Consider the following 22,989-nt stretch of genomic DNA (forward strand, 5'->3'; position numbering starts at 1 on the left):
TGAACTTGTTTAATTTCATCAAATAAAACTTGTTTAATTTCATCACATTTTATTTGATGACTTGTATAATTTCTTCAAATAAAACTTGTGTATTTTCATCAAATAAAACTTACTTGCGCACGCCAGAATAAGGTATCATCTATTTTTGCTTTGTTTTATTTTCTTTTTGTCTAAACTGCATCATTCAGTGCACTACATATGTCTAGTATCATTTTCTTTTCACTAAATTTTTATTACATTGTGTCCATGTAATATGATGATGCTATTAACCAAATATTTATACAATATTCCCGCCAAGGATACAACCATAGTAACCTTCTTAAGAAAATCAAGAACGATGCTGTGTTTTTACTTATGACGGAAAAATAGTAACGAATAATTACTTAAAACATGCGCACACTTCAGTCTTCTAGTGAATAGAAAATACACTACTACCAACCCATACAGTTGCTGATTATTGTGTATGGTATATTTATACCGTGGATATCAAAGAAATAAATTAACATTATTTGTATAACTGGTGCTTATTATATAACTGTATGAATGTATGTATGTTGGGGCAATTAAGTAAAATGTCGGCTTGTCCAATACCATAACGCACGGGTAAGCAGAAAACCCAATATTTACTGTCTAATTGATTTTTTTATTTGTTTGTTTGCAAATAAATAGAAAGATACCCTGTTTTTATGACAGAGTTCTATGTTTAGTGATAATATTGGTGTATGTGGTGTGTAGCTTGGCATATACGGTGTGGGGTGTGTGGTTAGTGGTGTGTGGTGCGTGGCGCGTGGTGCGTGGTACGGCGTGCAAGATGCGTGGTGCACCGCGGCCGTGGAGCGGCGGAGGCTGTAGCCGCGGGCATTGTCTGGACCTCTACTCCTCCTTTTAACCCGCCGTTGTTTTCATTTAATGTGTTTTTTTCGTCTCCACCGCCCCCCACCCTCGCGCGGAGAGCGGAGTGAGCGAGCGCGCACAGCATCTCTGCTCTCACCGACACACCCGCGCCGTGCGATCTCGCTTCGTCAGTCAGTTTTACCTCCTCACCGCCGGGTCGGAGTCGCCATCGATAACAAACCGAACGCACGCGAGACTTTCTGCTGTTTTGTGCGCTTTTCACAACATTCGATAACACTTTATTGTCATTTTCGGAGGCGGGGAAGCCTTAGACGAACAGCCTTTCGTCACGATGATTACAGCGTCTCTCTCGAGATGAGATGAGATGACGATATCCGACCTACGTTCCTCCAGCGTTCTCTTACGTCCCGCGGTCGCGAGAGAGAAACGACCTGTCGCGGCGAGGCTTACCCGGCCAACAGGTGAAGTGCTGCGACAGAGGTGATTGTCCGCGTCTCTTTTTACTCGCCTGCGCTAGACTGAAAGGGAAGGTTCCCGCGAGTCCCTGCCAGCTACCGCGGGGCGGGTCGGACTGTAGAGCGCGGCAGATAGAGCCAGTTGAGCGCGCAGTGAACCGTCACCAGGCGTCAGGGGGCGCGCGCCGCCGTCGCCATAGTAACCAGCCGCACCGGCTAAACAGTGATCTACCCTAGTGTCAGTGCGACCTACCCTTATCACCCCCCACCCACCCACCAACCACGCGCAATCACAACCCCCTCCATCTCCCCCGGACGCATTACACGTAACCTCAGCCCTGCTCCGGACAAGAACCAGCCCGCCGACCCGGAGGTTTGACAGGTATTTGACAGCTAACACTACATTAATGTACCTACTGTTCAGTATTTATTCTATTTCCATCGTTTTTACTCGTTTTCGCAACCAACCACCATTTAAAACTGATTTAGGTATTCAAATAACCTACATCTGACACTTTATTAAATAAGATACACGTTTGACGGATCACCACCATGTTACAAATAAACGCAATACGAAGTTAAATATCCACATTTCACTTATATGGTAGTGTCCTGAATGATCGCTCGAGGAGATGTAGACGGATATTGGTTCCAAGATCCATTCACATGAGAAGAGCGCACTGGCACTCGCACTGTGCACTGCTATCGAGGTATCGAGCACAGAACCAAACAGCCTCCGCGATAGTTTCCCGGCACCCGCGTCTCGAAGCGACCGTTGACAGAGCCCGGTACACCGAGTACTCGCTGCCGCCATTACCGCTATACGGACCGAAGTGAGAAAAATCACCGTCGGGCGCGTCGCGAGTTTTCCTGCGATCCTCCGAGCGAATGGCTTCCAACTCGCCGCCTGACAAGCGGACCACATAACTCATAACCGACTAAACAGGATTTGAAAACGGCATCAACTCTCGCGCACCCACACCGCCGCAGTGCGCAGCTCACGGACCCGGTCCATTGATGAGACGAGACAAGAGAGACGAGAAGCTAGCTACGAGTATCTATCTATCAGACCTGCGCGACTACACATCTAAAGTGGGGCGAACTTGATTCGCAAATTGGTAATTACACTGCATAGAATTACGTAGACATACTTTTCTCAATACAGGTTTTTTTTTAACTTGTTGCGGCGTCTACAGCAACCGCCTTTGTGTCGTGACGTCTCTACGCTTCCTCCCATCAGTACGTACTCCGAGCCTGTTCACTAAATTCAGCTGATGCTTTGTCGCCCGCGCCGGTTTGTTTATACTCCAGCACGCTTATGGAACTACGATTAGCTTAACCTGCTGATTTCTGTTATCCCGGACTATCGCTTTTCAACATAAAATTATTTTTAACTTTTTCCATTTAGGACTTTTCTAGTTTTCTAAATTCACTTGTTATTAACATAATACGTTGTTTAAAGCGTATAAAACCTCGGAATAAAATAATTTGAAGAATGCCTCTAGCACCAAACGTCAGATATAATTTATGCTCGTATGTTAATGCGGCAATGTATTCCATAGCACTGTGTTTACTTTTACGTTCGCACAAGGAAAACATTTTGTAGAAAAAGAAAATGTTTTTTAATCGCGCATCGGTTAACGTCAAGAACGCCATTGAAACAGTCGGTAATTTACGATTATTGCCGAATGGAAGAGGATGGCGGAGAGCGGAGCGGAGAAGGTTAATTGACAACAGCGGTGTCTGTTTGACATTCAAAAAGTCGAAAAAAGACACAGGTGACTGTATTTTTTCGAGTAAAATTTGGGTTTTATTGAGGCAAAATTTTATGTCCAGTATCATATTAAGCGTGAAATATTTTTTTCAAATACCCGTGGAATGCCAATCGCTTGAATCATAACTACTTCTGACATCTCACTCGCAGTCGTTAACTGATTCGCTGGAATCAATATTCATTGAATTCATTTAAAAAAATTCAGCTTCCATTAGAACGTATTCAAGTATCTACTTAAAATGTTTAGTACACTCGCAAATACATTATTACTAGCTGGTTTGATGCAAAGTTTTGATGTTGTGAATTCTATTGTACCTGAAAACTGCGTGTATTTTTAAGATGGAAATAATATTATTCTAAAAAATTGAAATTTTTTTTTTTTATAATTTTTTGTTTCACTTGGTCGTGCCATGAATGTAAACGTTGTTACCATTTAAAAAAATAAATTATGTCGGCTTTTATTCAACTCTGTATCTCATTCCAGTGCAGATATAATGCGTTAAGTCTTCCACGGGCCTCCCCGATTTCTTGTACTCTGTAAACCACTCTCTAAACACTTCGTACATTAATAAGAACAAACTGAAATTTTCAGCGAAATCAGTTCCAGTAGTAGTTCTACAACTGCATGGAGTTGTAGAACTATCTCATAATAACTTTAGGACTGTTTTGAAGTTGAAGAAAGGGGAGTAGAAAACCTTGCTTGGACTATTCATTCAATTAACGTAACATTACTGAAACCATTTCAATTTTTTGATAGCCTCTATGGTTGAGTGGTTATAATCCTCGACTACAACTCTGGAGATCGCCGGTTCAAATCCAGGCATGCAGAAGAACATTTTATTTGAGTGAAGACCACCACACAGACATTGCTTTAGCTATGTCTGATGAACAGATCTCAATAGACAGATAATCAGATCTCAATAGACAGATAACCAGATCTCAATAGACAGATAACCAGATCTCAATAGACAGATAACCAGATCTCAATAGACAGATAACCAGATCTCAATAGACAGATAACCAGATCTCAATAGACAGATAACCAGATCTCAATGGGTGCTTCCCACCTTGCTTTTCCCCGTCTCCTTTCCTCTGCATTACCTTCAACATTACAACATACCCCAATTCATAGAATAAATAAAACAACAAGAAGTGCCTTCAATTCAAATTTGAATGGAAACGACTTAGTACCTTTTGGTTCTAAACCATTTAGCACGCGCTCTGTCTCACTTACACTCACCTGACAGCGAAGATCTCCAACACATTTATGTTTCGTAATCATGGTGAAACGCAGCTTTGTGAATATTGCTAATTTATTAAGAATCTCTTAAAATTGTTGCTAAGCCGGTTAAAAATCGCAATTACAGACCATTTTTTTATAAACTTTTAGTAAATTCCTAATACATCGGAACACGTGTTCATGCACCTGCATTTGCCTTGATAAAATGTAGTGATGAAATGCGAAAGTATTAGCATTTATCTGAAAACTTATAAACTCATTCGTCGAGGGCCTGTAATCCCGATTTTAACCGGATTACTAAAAAACCGAAAAGATTCTTAGTAAATTAGTAATTGTCATTTTTTCCGTGCGATTGGTCCAATATTTGTATCACGAAACACGAAACATTGCTTTTCTTTCGTTCTTATTCATTTTATGTACGCATCCTAGTAATCTTAAAAATATAAACCTTTATCTTGTACAGATGACTGCATGTTTTTTATTCATTAATGCATGTTTCCTAGTGCGAAAAAGCAAGCATTAATGATCAAAGTAACATGTCAGGCTATATCGCAGTCCAAGGAGTGGAGGTTGCGAGTTGTGAGAAGTGCGTCATTTATTCGCTGAAATAAAATAGAAATTCACCTCGGGTTCGCCAGCCGCTGGCGCTGGGTGCAATCAAAGGTGATGTGGGGCGTCCATAGTTCTCATACGATTAAATCATCCCAATATATACCTAGTAACAGACTAACGGAACCGGCATCTCGGCATTTCGTTTCCTTTATTAAATGGTCATCATTCATTCGACGGACCATGGGTTCGCTGTTTCCACTGAAGACATGAATCGATGTGTGTTGTAGGCGTGTTTATATGCCCAATTGCTGTATAGTTTTTTCTCACTGTTACAGAAATTTATCAAAAATTTTCAAAATTCTAAATTTTTTCCGACCAGATGAAATATATAGTTTTTTTTTTTATTCTAGATAAAAGAAAATTACATTTTAAACTTATTTAACTAGAAATAACGAATACATTACACATAAATATATTACACAACGATATTATTCACTTTCATTGTTTTGAACAATTTTTTTTTAAATGTACCTACACTTTTTTGATTTTTAATTTCGTCTGGGAGGCAATAATATATGTTGCTCCCCTCGTAACCAATGGATTGCTAGCCATAATGAGTATGTATGGTGTTTAAATGTATTTTATCGTGTTGCCGTGTAAAGTGTGTGTGTACTTGGGACGTTTTAATGAGTTCTGTATTTGTATGTATGAGTTTATTATTTATTTTGTAAATAAGGAGACATGTATTATATTCATATAATTTTCTTAATTTTAATAGTTTTGTTTCCATATATAATTTTTTTGTTGATGTTCTAGGTTTGAAAAGAAATAGCTTTTTGATTACTTTGTTTTGTGTTACCTGTAGTTCATTTATATATGTTTCACATGCATTTCCCCAGATTTCAACCAAGTAGTTTAAATGAGAGTGTACGAGGCTATAATATACACTTTAAAAAAAATTTATTTGGTAACAGATATGATATCCGGCTAAATACGCTAATTAAGGGGGTGATTTTATGTTTAATATCTTGAATAATATGCTGTTTAAAAGTTAGGTGCTAGTTAAATACGTTTTATTCGTAAATTCAGCGGCGTTGACGTCACGCCGGGCGATGTTGATGACAGCCGTCTTACTAAAATTGGCGTTTTCTATATCGTAATGACGTTGTAGCCAGTTGGAACCATTTCGAAATTTGCGGTTTTAGTTAATTTTTAAAATCAATAATTATTTATGAAAATATTAAAATGATACATTTTAGTACAATGATCAAAATCAGAAAAATGAACTTAAAATCATTCGATTATTTTTAACGGTATTCATAATTTGTGAAAATACCCCATAATCAGTCTTAAAATCGAAAAATATCTAATAGATGTGTGTATATGGAAGTAGACAGCGTGTCCGTGTTCAATTTTTTTCCACATCTGCTGCATAGAATAGGAAATCACTAGAAATGCCTTTCTGACTCTTTTACACTCGTCTGATATCGTGTATCACCATCCCTTTTGTACATACAATTCTATATATGAAGTCTAAGCGAAGACTCGAAATCTTAATATTAACCACAGAAAAATTAAAATGTACACCTATACAAAAAAAAATTTCGACGATTTGAAAAAAGAATGTGAATTTTTTAATTGCTTTCTTTTACGCGAAATGGAAAAAAATTGAGGTCACAACTAACTTTCTCAAACAAATAAATATATATAGATATTTTTTCTTTTTTACCGGTGTGGCTCACACTTTACAGATTATTTGTTCAGTGGCTGTTCCGTTGTCCCAGACGAAGCGGTGACATCATCCCAAAGAACTATTAAATAATGCTCTTATATAAATTCCGATAATTTATAAAAGCCAACAATGTTATTATTTAATTTATCGCCTGTGAGCCGAAGAATTATTTTATCTATAAGTGTGGATAATGAACGCAGGGCATAAAGGTTAACTAAGCACGTGTGTGTTGTTTTGAGTTATTGGACATTTTCGAAATGTGTGAATTGTTCCTCGAAATAATTCGAAGGTCAGCGGAATGAGAAGGTGCCATTAGATTCGAGCTTCGGGGCGAATTTCGTGACTTTGCGATAGGAAAATAAACAAAAATAAATCCGACAACGTCGCATTCGATTCAAAGTTTCGTGCATTTTTTTTGCTACAAAGAATTCCGTATAGGCTACGCAATAAATCAAGGAAAATATTTCTATTGTTTTTGAACTTACATCTATAAAAATGTATGCATAGATCAATTATAAGCCTCCATCTTTCACATAAATTATTAGCAGAAATATAGATACCTACGATGGAGCTCTCATTAGTAAGAACATGTCTGGTTCAAAATTCGTTCACCTCTTTTATGTATTTAGGTAACTATACAGGGTGTATCGGCAAGTAACCGACAAACTTTAACCAGCTATTCCTCAGCACATTTGGAGTAAAAAATGTTATGGGCGCTTTGCTGTCCGGTAACATTTTTTTTCCATTAAAAACAAAAAATAAATAAAAAATCCACACTCCGTCACTGTCATTTGCATTGTTTCTCGTGTTCAACAGCTGTTATTAGCAAGTGTGTCAAAAAGTGTCCTCGCTCTTTCGTACACACTAAATAATAATAGTTAAAAATGAGACGAATGGTGCCGTGCCATTTCGTTGTGATTGTAAAAGCGCGCCAACGTAGGTACGTACATACATTATTCAACGAAACTCGAACAAAATATTGCCAGACGGGTTTTCAAACTTTGACAAAGGATAAAACATTGGTGACATGTGGTGAAAATATGAATAAATTTTTTTTTATTAAAAAAAATGTTACCGGACAGCAAAGTGCCAATAACATTTTTTAGTCCAAATGTACTAAAGAATAGCTGGTTAAAGTTTGTCGGGTACGTGCCGATACACCCTGTATATGATGAAAAATAAATAAATAAAGAACACAACTTCGGATACCGCTGAGAGCTCCGTTAAACGCCGCTTTTAACTGAAAGTGAGTTAGTTAACAATGGAGCTCTCGTTGGTAAGTCACAGTAGGTACTAGGACTGATCACATGCACGAAACGTAGGTACAAGAACGCTATACTATCATGTCTAAGTCTACTCATACTTGTATATCATATTTTGCATGTCTTTTATATTATTCTAGAGCTTGTATTAATTTTATACTTTATGTCATTATTTTACGATCAAATGTCACAGTTAATGGTTTAAAAAATATATATTTATATCTATTATTTTATTATGCTTGTATACTATTACATTCAACTATTATTTGTGGTATATTTATACCGTGGATATTAAATTAATAAATCAAACTCTATTTTTTGCATTTACGTACAGAAAAATACGATTTTTCAACCAAGTATGGTCCTGTTACCAAGAGCTCCGTTGTAACCTCTCTTTCTGAAACATGCGTCGTTTAAGACACAAAGCGAGAGGTCACAACCGAGCGATCGGCGGCAGGACCATACCTCGTACAATATTAGTTTATTATATAAATACGAGAACATTCCAAGCTGCGGTCGTTCGTTCGATGTTAGCTCGTGACGTGCAGAATATGCACGGAGTATTTTTTATCCTGATATAATATAATATTCGGCGCGGTGACGTAGGTGCGCATAAAAAAGCTGAAGGTCAGACGACAAACATAAACAATAATTATAGTTTGTTTTGCTCCTTTTCTCCTAGCAACCTGATCTTCCCGTTCCGAGGCTCTCCCGACCGGTTACACTGGATAACGCGATACACCGCACGATAAGACACTGAGCAAGTGGAAAGGGTCGACCGTTTGTTTAGATGACCTTATGAGGGCATTCATCTGAAACGCATCTTTTAAAATAATAGAGCGTTTCGCTACACATGTCATATTTTCTGATAGCCTGCATGTAAATTGCATTACGCAGGTATGGAAAAATATATATTGTGTTAGCGTAGGTTAGAATTTTACGAAGGTTAGGTAAGTACCTACCTACGGTTGCTATACACAGGTAGGTACTGAATGTACCTGCTAAACTGCCAAATCAGTTTGTCAGCAGGTAAATTCCACAAAATTAATTATAACACTAAAGCACACATATAACGAGAATCCACAATGTGGAAAATAGATTAACAAAGAATAACATCTCAGCTGACTACAATACAAAGGTATAAAATTGATAGGCAGATATATATTACACAGTCAACATATTTATAGGTATGCACACACTCAAAGGAACACAACATACTTAACAAACTCGTAGGCATATTTATACAATTACATACACACATTCAAAAGGAACACAACATAGGTATTTAAAAAACTCATAGGCAAATTTATACAATTACATACACACACTCAAAGGAACACAACATACTGAACACACTCACAGGCATATTTATACAATTACATACATATAATCAAAGGAACACAACATACTTAAAAAAACTCATAGGCATATTTATACCATTACATACACACACTCAAATGAACACACTCATAGGCATATTTATACAATTACACACAATCAATGCATACGAATGGATTAATAAATATAAAAAAATTATCTTTTGATTATATCTTTATATTTGCTGAATATTTAAAAAAAATTATTTATTAAAGCCATTTTAGGGGCTTTCACATATGAATATTAATAATAGATTTTATATAGATATTATTATTTAGTATATCAGTTAAATTTAAATTTTTGAAATTTAGCTGGTTATTAGTATATTATTTGTGTTCCTAGATCTGTTATTATTTTTTATTTATTATTTACAATTTTGTATTTTTTGTAAATTTCTCAGGCCACGGGTACAGAACCCTTAGTTTCTTGTTTTAATATTTTTTATTATTATTATAATTTTAAGTGAAAATCTGTTATTGGATTTTATCTTTATTATTTAGTTTATTCTTATATATGTAAATACTCTGTTGATTTTCCCAAATAAATAAAATAAAATAAAATAAAAATATAACTGAACTGCTTCAGTAACAATAATTTGTGTTTGTTTAGTATAAATTGTAGATATCCACTGACTCGTTGTTACAATTACTTCCGTCCATTATTATTCTGTGCAGAGAGGAATACAAATGGTAGTTAGTCCCAGAATTTTTACAGTAAAATATATCCCGACTTCTAGTATTGGGTAGTGGGATCCGAAAGCTTATCAATGCAAGCAAATCTAGGCTATAAAATGCTTCATATATCACCATAATTTACCCGGTTTCGCCCGAGTTTTAAAACTATTTTGTCGAAGGCTATTTTTATTGATCTTGAATGGTTAGTTTTTTTTAACAGTTGAACAAGAATTTGATTGAACATAGTTTTTACTTAAGTTCCTGTTTATTCAGATCAGATTCAGAAAGTATTAAATAAAACATTAAAATTAACCATGGAGAATTTGCCTGTATCCTAACAATTTATTACAGATCATTGATACTTGATCTTCCAAGTAGAGAATAATAGTAAAGATCTGTGCGAATTTCGTGAGACCATAACTCATCGAACGAGAGTTTTATAGCATAAAAACAAAGACTTTCGACTTAACAGTTGAGTTTCCCCAAATTCGTTCAATTATTTCACGTCAGGTAATTTATGGCACATCATAAATTGCTTTTTTGATTAAAATTTTTAAGCATTTTTTTTTATATCGCGCTTGCAACACCGCCGTTCGAGAGAGTAATTAATCGCTATATTGAGGCTGGCGATAAATCATCGCGCGTTCTATATTCAAAAATTGTTAAGATGGCGGCCGTAATAATTAAGATTTTAGCGTTCCAACATCACTGCGGACTCTTCCGGCCATAAACTTTTTGAAAATAAAGAAATGTATAAATAAAAACATTTTTGTTTGACGTTATCTGTAGGTCGCCCAAATAGAGTTGACTCAAAAAAATATGACTTAGGATCGAGTGTATATTTACGTATGTATTCATTTCCAATAATAAAAACATAAAGTTAAACTGAGAAACAGCCCGTATGATTGAGATTTTAAGCTTGTAACAGCTTGTAATATTCGAGATTTTCACGGCCAAAAGTATCATCTTATTTGGGATTCGTCGTCCGTGTTGATACTGATGTTGGATAACATAACGCTGTCCGAAACGTTGGCTAAAGACGGAGGACGCGTAACATGGCTTTATAAACCAAAAATCTAGCACGATAACCCTTTTGTCTTAATATTATTTTCAATTCATAAATTAGAAATACTTTCTATTTGTCTTCGTATGAACACCGTTAGTAAACTTTAAGAATTTTCAGTAAAAAAATTTAACAAAAGAAATACACAATTTCAAATACATAATTATTAAGAAAATAAGATAATCTTCTTACAATAAGGTAAGGTACCTACTTTATCGCTTGTTTGAATTCACACAATCATCAGTTCCAATATTGAAAATTTCGGTCAAAATTTGAATTCATTACGCAGGAATATATCAAATCATGTTTATGAACTTTTTTTCATTTTTATTTTGTGAAGTCGAATATCACGTTGCTGTATGCAAGCGATGCATCTGTGTGAGTACTGTGTTCGGGTCAACTGTGGTTGAGATACCTACTGAGCGAGTCTAGCAAATGATTCTTGGAAGTTACATAATAAATATGTTAATTAGTTGTTATCTATTAATGGCACTCCGGCACGATATCATCATTTCTTCGTAGCGTCGAGATGAAACACCGAAGAGAATAATAATAATATTATTATTATTATCTCGGCGCAGTAGCCTCGCTATTTCCACATTTCAAATATCAATTAATTTATCAATATTCGTGTTATCAATGATACGATCGCATTTGCCCCGATGGCCGCCATCGTCTGAATTAAACGCGAGGCCACTAAAAACAACATGAACACTTTTATGAACGTCGTTAACAGAATTATCTTTTTATCAACTCATTTCCTATCGACGCACAAGTATTTCCATAAATACGTTATGAAATTTTGTTTGAAGAATGCCAGAAAGCATTAGATAAATTTATGTCGTGTCATGTTCGGATTTTCCTTCTTACGCACTCGTGGAATTTACGTGAATATATTATTAAGACGTTCTCCAAATAATTTTTTATTAGGTAAGTGTGATTTAACCTGAACGGCATCATACTGTATTAGGTAAGTGTAATTTAACCTCAATGGCATCATAATGTATGAGGTAAGTGTGATTTAACCTTGACGTCTTCATACTGTATTAGGTAAGTGTGATTTAACCTTAACGGCATCATACTGTATTAGGTAAGTGTGATTTAACCTCAACGGCATCATACTGTATTAGGTAAGTGTAATTTAAACTCAACGGCATAATAATGTATTAGGTAAGTGTAATTTAACCTTAACGGCATCATACTGTATTAGGTAAGTGTAATTTAACATTAACTGCATCATATTGTAAAAGTTAACTTGTACATTTATTTTAGTTTTGATTCGTGTTGCGCTTCTCTCTCTCTCTGTCTTCTTTAGCCATCGTTTTGAATAACCTTGCTGTGTCCACTATCGGGCTAAACGTACTCGTATATAGCGTTTACAGAAGTACGTATTTTGTATAGTAGGGATATTATGCCAATTCTCGTTACATTTATGTGATATTTATGTCACTTCTGAAAATATGCTCCAAAGATGCGTTCCAAGTGCAAATGCGTTGCAAATCTCTGTATTTAAAACTTGTGAATTTGTTCAAGAACGGCGACTGTTTGCCGATTTAATCAGGGAAAAAAATGCGAATAAATTCTATAGTCAACAATTTCATTTGTCTTGAGCAACTGATGAGAAAAATTAATTTAAATTTAAAAGTATCGTAACATTATCTGATATAGTCACTATATTATTAACCCCCCGAATGAAACAAACTAAATCGTGCAAATGAAGAGGAAAAAATAGGCAGATAAAACATAATTTCATTACGGTACCATGGGTTAGCTACGAATATAAAGTTGTGAACTCTATAACTCATTTATGGATATTATGTAGAACTAAAGAGATGAACTTTGAGTATTGCTCTAGTTTCTGTATCGTGTTTTACCAGTGTTAGTATAATAATATAAGCAGTCAGTTAGCGGTTCGCTATTAAATAAACCTGAAGTTGTACCGCGGCTGTTCCCGCGTGACCTTCACAATACATATAAAAATGATTAATGAAAAGTGAATATCATTCAAGAAAACAAAAATACAAGAACTGCAAAACAAGTTCTTCTTTTCTAAACTTGATCCTCGGTGGGTACAGCAGAACAGCAGACTGCTCTAACCGCCACGTGGTACACTTGCCCTCGTGTCGCGGCCGGAATTTTATACAGTTAAGGAAGTCTGACCGGTTCCTTATTTCAATATTCACCAAACTTCATCCTATTTTCCTCTTCCTTTGTCCGCTCTATTATTCTGGCTTCCTAGTTGTTGAACGGGTCACTCGCCATTTTTGTTTTTGGTTCGCGAAGGATTTCAATGTCTGAAATTATTTAACGTTTTTAAAATATTGTTGCAATTTTTTGAAAATACGTATTACTTTTTGGTACCTAAAACTTTAAGCATTTTTAAATATGTACATTTATTTAAACGTCAATTTTGCTTTAGGGAATGAATGAATGCTAATCTTGGGAGAGGAAATTAATACACTTTCCCATTTACACATCTTTCTGAAATCGGATGACATAATAAACTTATTATTTTTTTAATAAACAAAAAGTGTTTATTGATTTCGGAACGGCCATAGACATTTTTTAATAAGCACATGTCGTCTACAACTGCTATTTTTAAAATGTTAGAAGACGTCAAATGTAAACTTTGAAAGGACGTTATCGAATTTTGAGCTGTATTTTTTTAAACATGAATTAATTCAGCAATCATAATAATTATAATTTAAAACTAAAAAGAGATTGTTTACAATGTTGTTAAAAGGAAGTTCGAAAGCGTAAAACCGTAAATTTTGCTGATAGTTTTAAAAATTCAAACGCCGCCCGCCCAGTATTGCTGTATATGAAAAAGAAAGGTAGTTTCACAGAAATTGAACAATTCGTCAAATTTTAAAGATGATTTTCACGTTCTATGAAGGTTCTACGCAATTTCTGTTATTAGGTATTTCAGTTTTGTGAAGTAACTAGCCAACAATGATATAATAATAGAACATGAATAGAACCTTCACAGAACTTGAGAATCAACTTTTAAATTTGATGAATTGTTCAAATTTTGTGAAACAACGCGTCACAAATCAATATATTTTGGATGTAGGAACAATTTTAATTTTTTTAATAAATATTTAAGGATTGTAGGTTCATTTCTAAATGGCCATACCAATTTTTCGGTGAAATCTTCTTCCGTCTCGCCGCACTCAAGGCTGTTCTAAGATCAAGGTCTATCACAAATGCTTAATCACAGGTTGTCTAGGTATACACATCAGTTATCTTGCAAGATTTAAAGGGAGATAATAGTAAGGTTAGATACAGCATCAGGGTTATTTTTGCCATTTAACTGCACATAAAAACACTTAAAAATTAAAGTTTAAAAAAACTATGAAGATAAAATCTTTAGTCAAAGAATAACTTGATCTATAGAATACTCATGTAACAAAACTCAATAGCGTTGAGCACTTTTCTCTTCTATTGAAGAGAACGCTTGTATTTAGTAGAGAAGTCAGGTGATTAGTATAATTTGATATAAGATTCTTAAGTAAATATGATCATTTTCAATTTATATAGAAACATTAAAAAGATAATTATATTATTTGGTTGGAAAGTAATTTGTTGAGAATCAAATTATAATCTCTATGCAATCAAGCAAAATAAGCTTATTGTTGGCATGTACGTACCTACGGTCACATGAATCAAAGATATGATTATTATTTCAGCTCTGTTGACAACTAATAAATGACTAATCAACTCGTAAATGCAGAGTTTTTTTTTCGTAATTCGCTATTTTTATTGACAGTTATTTTAATATATACATTTTTTTTGGTAGAGGATTCAACCTTCCTCCCCAGAGACTGGATTTTAACTTATGTGACTTTTAAAATGATTTATTTTGTATTATTTAACTGCTGTAATTTATTTTTACATCCAATTTCAGAGAAATAATTAAAATTAAAATTCAATTAAATTTAATTTCTGGCAACCCGGGCGTTTATTGCAATAACATAATCATAATTACAAACATGAAAGTAACCCGCCCCACTAGAAGATTTTTGTCCTGAGGCGGGTACATATATATGCCAACACATTCATATACATTTATACAAATATATATATCAATATATACATGGAACATTCCACATATAGTTACATACATATGTAGTTACATAAAAACAGGAATTTCGAATTTCAACTTTAAATTTGCATAAATGCTAGCGTCTAAAGCTCATAATAATAACATTTCAAAAAATAGTTTAAAAAACAGTATTAGGTATTGATAAACTAGGCATACGTAAAAATAAGCAGTTTTAATAAGAAAAAGTAAATCTCCATAAATGTAAATAACACATTTATGTAAATAAGAAAAGAGAATTAGACTAAGAAGGGATTGCTTGTAACTATATGTACGCATGTGTATGCGTGATTGCCACCAACATTTAAAAAATGCATTGTCATTGACAACGAGTATATCTTCCGAGTTTCAGATAGATCGAATATCGGGAAGTGGATTAATTTCCACTTATAAGATTTGCTTTCATTCATTCATGAAAACCAAAGAGAAATTCTAATAGATGGATGTAAAAAAAATAAAATTGAAGTAGGTATTAACTACTAATATTATAAAGAAGAAAAAACAACTTCTTGACTAAAAATATTGAATGTTAACCAACACAAAACGCAGGCTAACATCTCCTTATACTCCTTATTACCTCTCCAACTGAAATGGTACCCAGAGCGTATCTCATAATTTACCAGCTCCGGCGTACTATCAACATCTACCGTTTGCATAATCATTTTACGTCTACTACGTTCTACGTTGTTGATTCAATTACCACCCGAATGGTGAAGCAGAGGATACAACACAACGCTACTCGGATTACAGGTAGCAGTTAACAGGAGGTAGTGTGGTTTGTTTTGTTTTCACGGTTGACGTGACACCTTGGGATTGTTCCCACGCTTTGTCTAATAAGTGTTAGTTAATTGGTATCCTCATGATTTCATAATGAAACTGAATTAATCGCGTGACGATTGAAATATTTTTCTCAGATTCACCGGCGGATTTTCTATGGGCTGGTGATTTTGCCCAGGACTCTGTTCATTTGTTTGCATATTATTACTCTTAGAGCGAATGAGACAACCTACCTACCTTTGAAGACAATAACAACTATGAATACTGTATTTAATAACACGTTTAATATTTTGAATAAAATTTATGGAACCTCCATATTGGAGAGTGTAAATTTAATAACTACATTTTCGAAAGCAATCAAACATAATAATTTCGGTTGTCTGTGCGTGCGTTAACTAGTTCTGCATTAAATCTGGTTCCACAAAGTTTGCTTTGAAGTTAAGTGTCATTTAAAAAAAATGGATTCAGTTTTGTAAAGAATTCATACAAACTATAAAGTACTGACCTATAATGTAATATTTTATTATTTAAAAAAAAAATTGAAATGATTTTTTAAATAATCAATGATTCAGACGATCTTTCCAATGATCTTTTACGGGTATGCGCTAGTTGTAAAGTGTCAATTCCAGAGAATTTGTGGTGATTTTTAATTAAAATGGTGACATTTATAATTCCCACGTGACTTCTCGTTGTTAAGTAGGTACTATTTAGTCATTATTACTACGTCAATTATTCGGTAGGAATGTATTAGTCAGTTCGAAGAAAAACAATTAAATTTACTTACATTATAGCAGACTGGAATTCTAAAAATTTCTCGGAACTGATTGGATAACGCATTACGGAAAAACGAATCACAGAAAAACCCAAAAAATAAAAGTATTTTCAGATCGCAAGATTTTATTCAACAATTATTTTAATTCACACAGTAAAGAATAGTACTTGAAAATTGATTACTTGAATCTACAGGCATACTGTGTATGCATACCAATACATATGGACTATGTACAATGAACATTACCCACTTTCATAGATAATAAGGTTTATTCCACTGGTGTTCAGCAGATACAAAATACAACTTACAATATTTATATCATTCAATGCAATTTTTATAAAATAACATGAAAAAAACTAGAGCGAAATTTCAACAATATTAAGTGTATTACACTGCGATATCTTGCCTCTGTTAGATGCCAACAATTCTCCCGTATGGAACCCACATTAAAATATACATCTACAGGCTATTGAAAGAACACAAAATAAATTCTTACGTTTTTTAAGTTTTAAAATGAATATTCCAACAATTTCGTTGAGTAACGTTTTAAATGAAATGAATATGCTTAAATTGTAAGCCGTAAGGATTTCACTGACTTTTATTTTTATATAACATTCTAAATGTTGCATTTGATGGTCCGGAATTTCTTGCCTGATAAGCTTTCGGGTTCTACTACGTAATACTAGAAGTCAAGGATTTATTTCAGTGCATAAATTATGGGACTAACTACCATAAGTATTACTCATTGCCCAGAATACTTTTGGAGGGAAATAATTATACTGAGTCAGTGGAAATCTTTAATTTATCACTCAAAAAATACAAAAGTTTGTTACTGGGGTAGTGTGGTTATGTATAGTCAATATGTACTGTATTAATACATAAGTTTTACTATTCACATGTAAAATCCCCTAAAAGAGGTGTTAATAGATAATAATTTTTTTAAAAAAGCCATATACATTTGAATGTATAATAATTTGCGACTATAGAAATACAGAACTTGAGGAAAGCGTTAATAGAAATACGTGATATATTTATTATTATCTATAATACCAATGACGATGAGAAGCGAGAACTAACCACGAACCAGTCAACAGCAGAAATGACAATAAACAAATCACACGTGTCGCGCTTTTCCGCGTGTTGTTACTTTGCATAGCGTACTGTCTGAAAAAACACCGGTTCGTTTTTGCCCGGCAAAACGGGTATTTCACGTTTACTTTTTGCCCCTGTAACATACTACTATCGTACATATTGCTAGGTCACGTATCTTCCGTGCATCTTCTTGCACCCACTCCGACATCTAACGAGTTTCCAAGTTCACATTGTGTTAAGTTGAGCTGTGTTATGTTGCTCTGTGTTATGTTCGTTGTGTTGTGTTGAATTTGGAAACTGGCTTTGCCCATTCGGCGCGCGGTTATTGTTAAAGCCGTGGGCCAAATTAATCGTCGTGACAAACCAGATTTCTCGCGAATTCCACTTCTGATCTTCTGTACGGCATTGTTAGTTTAATAAGCGTATAGACAAGCCAATAGAGTATGAACTCCGTGGAGATATTACATATGTCGGCTTAACTATGGTGGTTCTGAGATATTTTTTGCTAATCTACAGACAAGAAATATTAAATTATCTTCTTCATAAGTCTTTTGGCGTCCAGCTTTGGACCAATGCATCGTTCTAGGCTAATTAAAACATTGTACAAATTATTATTTTATTCTTTTTATCTTATTCCTCTATTAAAAATATTCTGAAAAAGTTTGAGTAAAATTTTAAGTCAGGTTTGTTTATGTTTAAATATATATTTGTTTTCTTAACAAGCCTTTTGCCATCCATCTTTGGACAGTGTTCTTCGCATGTGTTCAATATTGTTGATATTTGGCAGTTCTGTTGTTCGTTGATTCTTGGTTGTCAAGCCATCTTATCTGAGGTTAACTTCTTTTTTGGGTCTACTTCCTTTCTCAAACTTCTCAATAAATTATACATAACTTAAACCATAAATATAAACAGTTTCTCTACATGAAAATGCAGTCTAGTCTTCAGTGCGTGATATACCTGTAATTTTAAGTATCTCACAACTGGTTTTTGTATCAGTTTCTAACATTGAATTACTAGCGGTAAAGCGTCTAGTAAAGTTGGTTTCCCACGGCCACGTGTCCTTACTAAGCGCCACTCCATCTCGGCACCGTCGTGATTCACCCATCTACACAATACTCCACACGACCAGCGACCACCTGACGAACTAGTTTGGTGGAACCTGCTAGAGCCACTTGACGTAACAACAACAACGTCCCGCCAAAACACAAACGGGTATTTCACGTTGCCCCCCGGTTCGCACCGCCCCCCCGGACCTGTTTGAGGGGAGGGTTATCCAGGATCCGGTCGGCCGCCCCCCGATTTACCGTTCCGAAGGGAAATCCTGGACGAGTTTCAGAGCAGGTTTTTTTTAATTCCCGCACATATTTTATATTTATGTTTATTAACCGCGCGCACGCACTTGACCCGCCGACCCGAGTCACTCAGACGGTGACGTAATGATCGCTTTATTCCGCGAATCGAGTCTACGTGAGATGGAAAGATCACTTCATCGATCTAACTTTTTTTATAGCTAAAAGTCTCGATATAAATATCCAGTGAAACTTGTGCAGTTCCTTAGATTGGATATATATTGTGATTTTTTTTTAAATTTGTAGAACCTGCAAACAAGCGCCAGCTTTGCACGACTACACTTCTTGTTGTGTTAAAGTTAGTGTAGTATCCAGGTTATGAAATAATAAATCAAATATTTTAGTGTAGGGGCACATGATATTAATCGAGGTCGTTCTCGAAAACAATTTTTAATCAAAATTTAAAATTATTATTTTTACGATTAGATTTATACTGAACTGAAACCAATGTGATTGAACCATTTTTTCACGTCAAAAAATACTTTCTAATAAGCTTGCTTCTTTTTAGATAAAAACATACTAGTTTGTAAACCATTAAGTACAATTAAATTTTAAACACGGGGATTGTGTGTGTTGGTAAAAAAATACTAAATTTGAAAATAACATAAAATTTAACATAGTTTTTGTTCACTTTTTAAAGGTGTGTTGAATTGTCATTTTGTGGAGTTATCCCATCGTTTATAGTATTTTTAAATAAATAAGACTTTAGTAAATATCGGATTAATATTGATCAAAGCTATGAAACCACATGTAGCATATATGTTACATTCGCCTATCTGTTCCGCAGTTACTGTCTCATATATGATACGGTTGCGTCTATCAGGTTAACGTACGAGTAATGTAATAAAACCTCAAACGCCTGGACGGCCCGTGGCCATTTTGCGTCTCAACTCCGTTTAGTGATACAGGTACCTGTATTTTTTACAAATCACCCGAAGCAATAAACGGAATCCGAACAATCGAACCGAGTATTTAAAGCAGTCATTAATACACGAGCGACTCGAGGCGATAAATCTGTTTTTTCCCGCATTTATTAATACGATGAACGTTTGGGAAAAAAACACAATTAAAAATATTTTTGGTTAGATGCGTTGGCTACTTCATGTCCCAAGGTTGATGTTGATGGCATGTTTTAAATGGAATATTCTTGTTTATGATACCAATATGCTAATTATGCGCTTTGTCTTATAATACGCTGTTCAATATTTTGATTTAAAGTCATACCGTAAGAATAATATTTTTGTATTGTGATGCCTATTTTCCAACATTGTATAACAGTTCACACTCACCTATAACTCTATGAGATAATATTTTTTGAAATATTTTATAGACAACAAATACCTAAAGCAAATGTTAATGATATTCTTAAATAACGTTTGGATACATACAATAACAGTTATTGACCGATTTTTAGTAAATATGTGTTTGGCTGATACAAATAAATATAGGTACAAGAACAAATCTAATGCTGTTGATACCATAAAAAATCACTTCACAAGTAAACAGTAAACAATGCAACCTCAATAAATATTATATTAGATTTAAATGTATTAATTCTTCTTCTTCTTTCGTATGGTGGGGGGGTCAGAGGGGGACATCTAGGTCTGCGAGCCAGTCTAGGGCCTCAGGCGTCGCCATGTGAACCTCATCAATCCCGCCGGGGAATGAATGGAGCGGGCATTCGTTGACCACATGTATAAATACTTTCTTAATTTTTTTTGTTTAATTTCTGTACAACAGTTTTTTAATCCAATTACAGTACAATCCTCTCATTCTGACACTCCTAACATCTGGAAATAAAGAAGAATTAGATACATCAATTGTTTCAGAAATTTCATTCAACAGCACCATTTCTCGTGTCATGCTATGTAGTGCTAGAATATCTGTTCTGCTGTGTGGTATCTTGAACAAGACAAAGCCTTAATTTTCGGCCACGTATAAGTCATAGCATTCGGTGAGGAATATGATATTAATAGAGTTATGATTTATATTAAAATAAAACATAGCAAGATTTGCTGGTCTCTAAGCTAAATCTATTTGTTGCCTCAAGTAAGTATATATGGTGTATAAGTATTATATACTTAGTTTGGTGCGGAGTCCACATACTGTACACAATTGTTATATTGAACAAGTATGTTCACAATGAGTGGAAGGCATATAACCGTGTTAATTTAGTATTTAAAAGTTTCTTTAAAAGCGAAAATAATTAAATGTTTGCATATAACACTTTATTTTATTACAACAAACCACCAGGTTTCAGTATAAACGAGCCTTTGACAGTTCGAGGTTTAGTTTATATCTGACCTGGCGGAGGCAAGGTTGTGCCGAAACCGCTTGCCTGTTGATATAAAAGCTATGTAAACAAAGTTACAGTAAATGTTCCATTACAAAGTTACTAGTTTATAAATGTGCAATCGCGCGTTGACACAGCAGAATAATACATTAAGAAGTAATTAGTGACAGCCTAATATGCATTTGCACGTTTTCACTTGAATTATTTGTGCTTTCAGCCCATCAGTGCCATTGCGGACTACGAAGTGACGGAGTGAAGTCTAAGCGAACTGTAACCCAGTGCCATACACGCTATAGTGCCAGAACCCTTAGTTATATCTAGTTATAAACACCCAACGCGACGCCAAGTGCAATATTGTAAAAGAGATTTTGATAAAATACTTCGAAAATTATTCGAATAAAGAAGAGGATGGCTTCCCTCGTGAGTGGGGAAGGGAGAGGGGACGAACAAGGCAGGGACTGCTCACCAGGGTCCCCGCCGAGCCCTCGGCCCGTGCTGGCCACCATGACTCCTGTGCCAGTCCATGACTTCTCCTACTGCCACAAGGTAGAGATGGACTCAAATGACGGCTACCCCCAGGAAGTGATCTACACGGACAAGAACATCCCAGCAGAAATGTACTCAACGGAAAAAGGAACCATAATGTATCAACACTCTCCAGGAGACATGCTGACCTACGATGGAGAAAAATCTGGCCTTGCTGGAGATATGTACGACCAAGACATGGGATCCATCGACGAGAAGACTCCAATTGATTTGATTTACGAGGATGGGAAACAGACGGTGATCTACACGACTACCCCGGATCAGAAGAGGGTGGAGATGATCAGCGGACATTCAGGAGTCTCGGGGCTAGGATCTCCACTGGACGTGTCGGTGGTAGTGCAACACGGCGCGCCAGGCCCCACTGTCCTGGTGCTGGCTGATCACATGCTGGACGACATGGGACAAGTCATCGGAATACAAAGGTAGGATTTACCACTTTTTTATTTGTTACTTTCAGTGTATTATGTGCAAATGGCGATGAGTCCAGCAGACACGTCTTTTGCCATTTCGACCTGGAATTTGTACCGGTAATATCTTCGTGGGTAGTTGTGATATCTTTAGCTTTGAATGATTTAATGCTCTTACTATTTCATATGTCCTAACAGGTGTACATATAACGCATTTCACATTTCAGCAGGACTGTATTATGATGGCTCCTTAGGAGTAAAGATCAGAGGTCGTGGGTTCTAATCGCGTGGGCAAACGGTTGAAAATTAATTTGAATTTATATGGTTTATTCACAAACACAATTTAAATTGAATTTTACTGTATTACAGTGTAAGTATTTTCACTTCATTCCACCAGTGGGAAACACTGGCGAGAAACCATCAGTAGTTTAGGAGTTGTTCGCTAAACATTTGTAGTTTATGAGATAAGCGATGTTGTCATGAACACTTGTAAATAAATGAATTCACACTTTTTCTCACCTTAAAAGGTCAGGATTCATTTTATCATCATAGAAAGTTAAATTTTATTGATAATTTTGCGTGCTCAGTCAATGGTCAATAATTTATATTTCAACTATTCAGAAGACGTCAATCAATGCGCTCAAAATGAAACACCTACGCACTAGAA

General features: G+C 35.2%; 1 protein-coding gene across 7 annotated transcripts in view; it reads left to right on the forward strand.

The window, feature by feature from the left end:
- The first annotated feature begins 1,024 nt into the window (after window positions 1-1,024).
- The window catches only part of grh (grainy head), a 536,841-nt gene continuing 514,876 nt past the window's right edge, over window positions 1,025-22,989 (forward strand). For 3 of the 7 annotated variants that reach the window (XM_089650672.1, XM_089650677.1, XM_089650676.1), the window contains exons 1-2: window positions 1,025-1,692; window positions 21,587-22,337. In XM_089650672.1, coding sequence (XP_089506798.1) covers window positions 21,778-22,337 — 560 coding nt within the window. In that variant the 5' untranslated portion in view covers window positions 1,025-1,692; window positions 21,587-21,777. Of the gene's footprint in view, window positions 1,693-2,081; window positions 2,429-18,030; window positions 18,135-18,941; window positions 19,069-21,586; window positions 22,338-22,989 lie in introns of those variants that run through there. The other 4 variants (XM_089650678.1, XM_089650673.1, XM_089650675.1 and 1 more) reach the window with 4 other exon arrangements.

This window comes from Hesperophylax consimilis, chromosome 3, assembly GCF_061612785.1.
Source record: "Hesperophylax consimilis isolate HC1 chromosome 3, BYU_Hcon_1.0, whole genome shotgun sequence".
NCBI classification, from domain to species: Eukaryota; Metazoa; Arthropoda; class Insecta; order Trichoptera; family Limnephilidae; genus Hesperophylax; species Hesperophylax consimilis.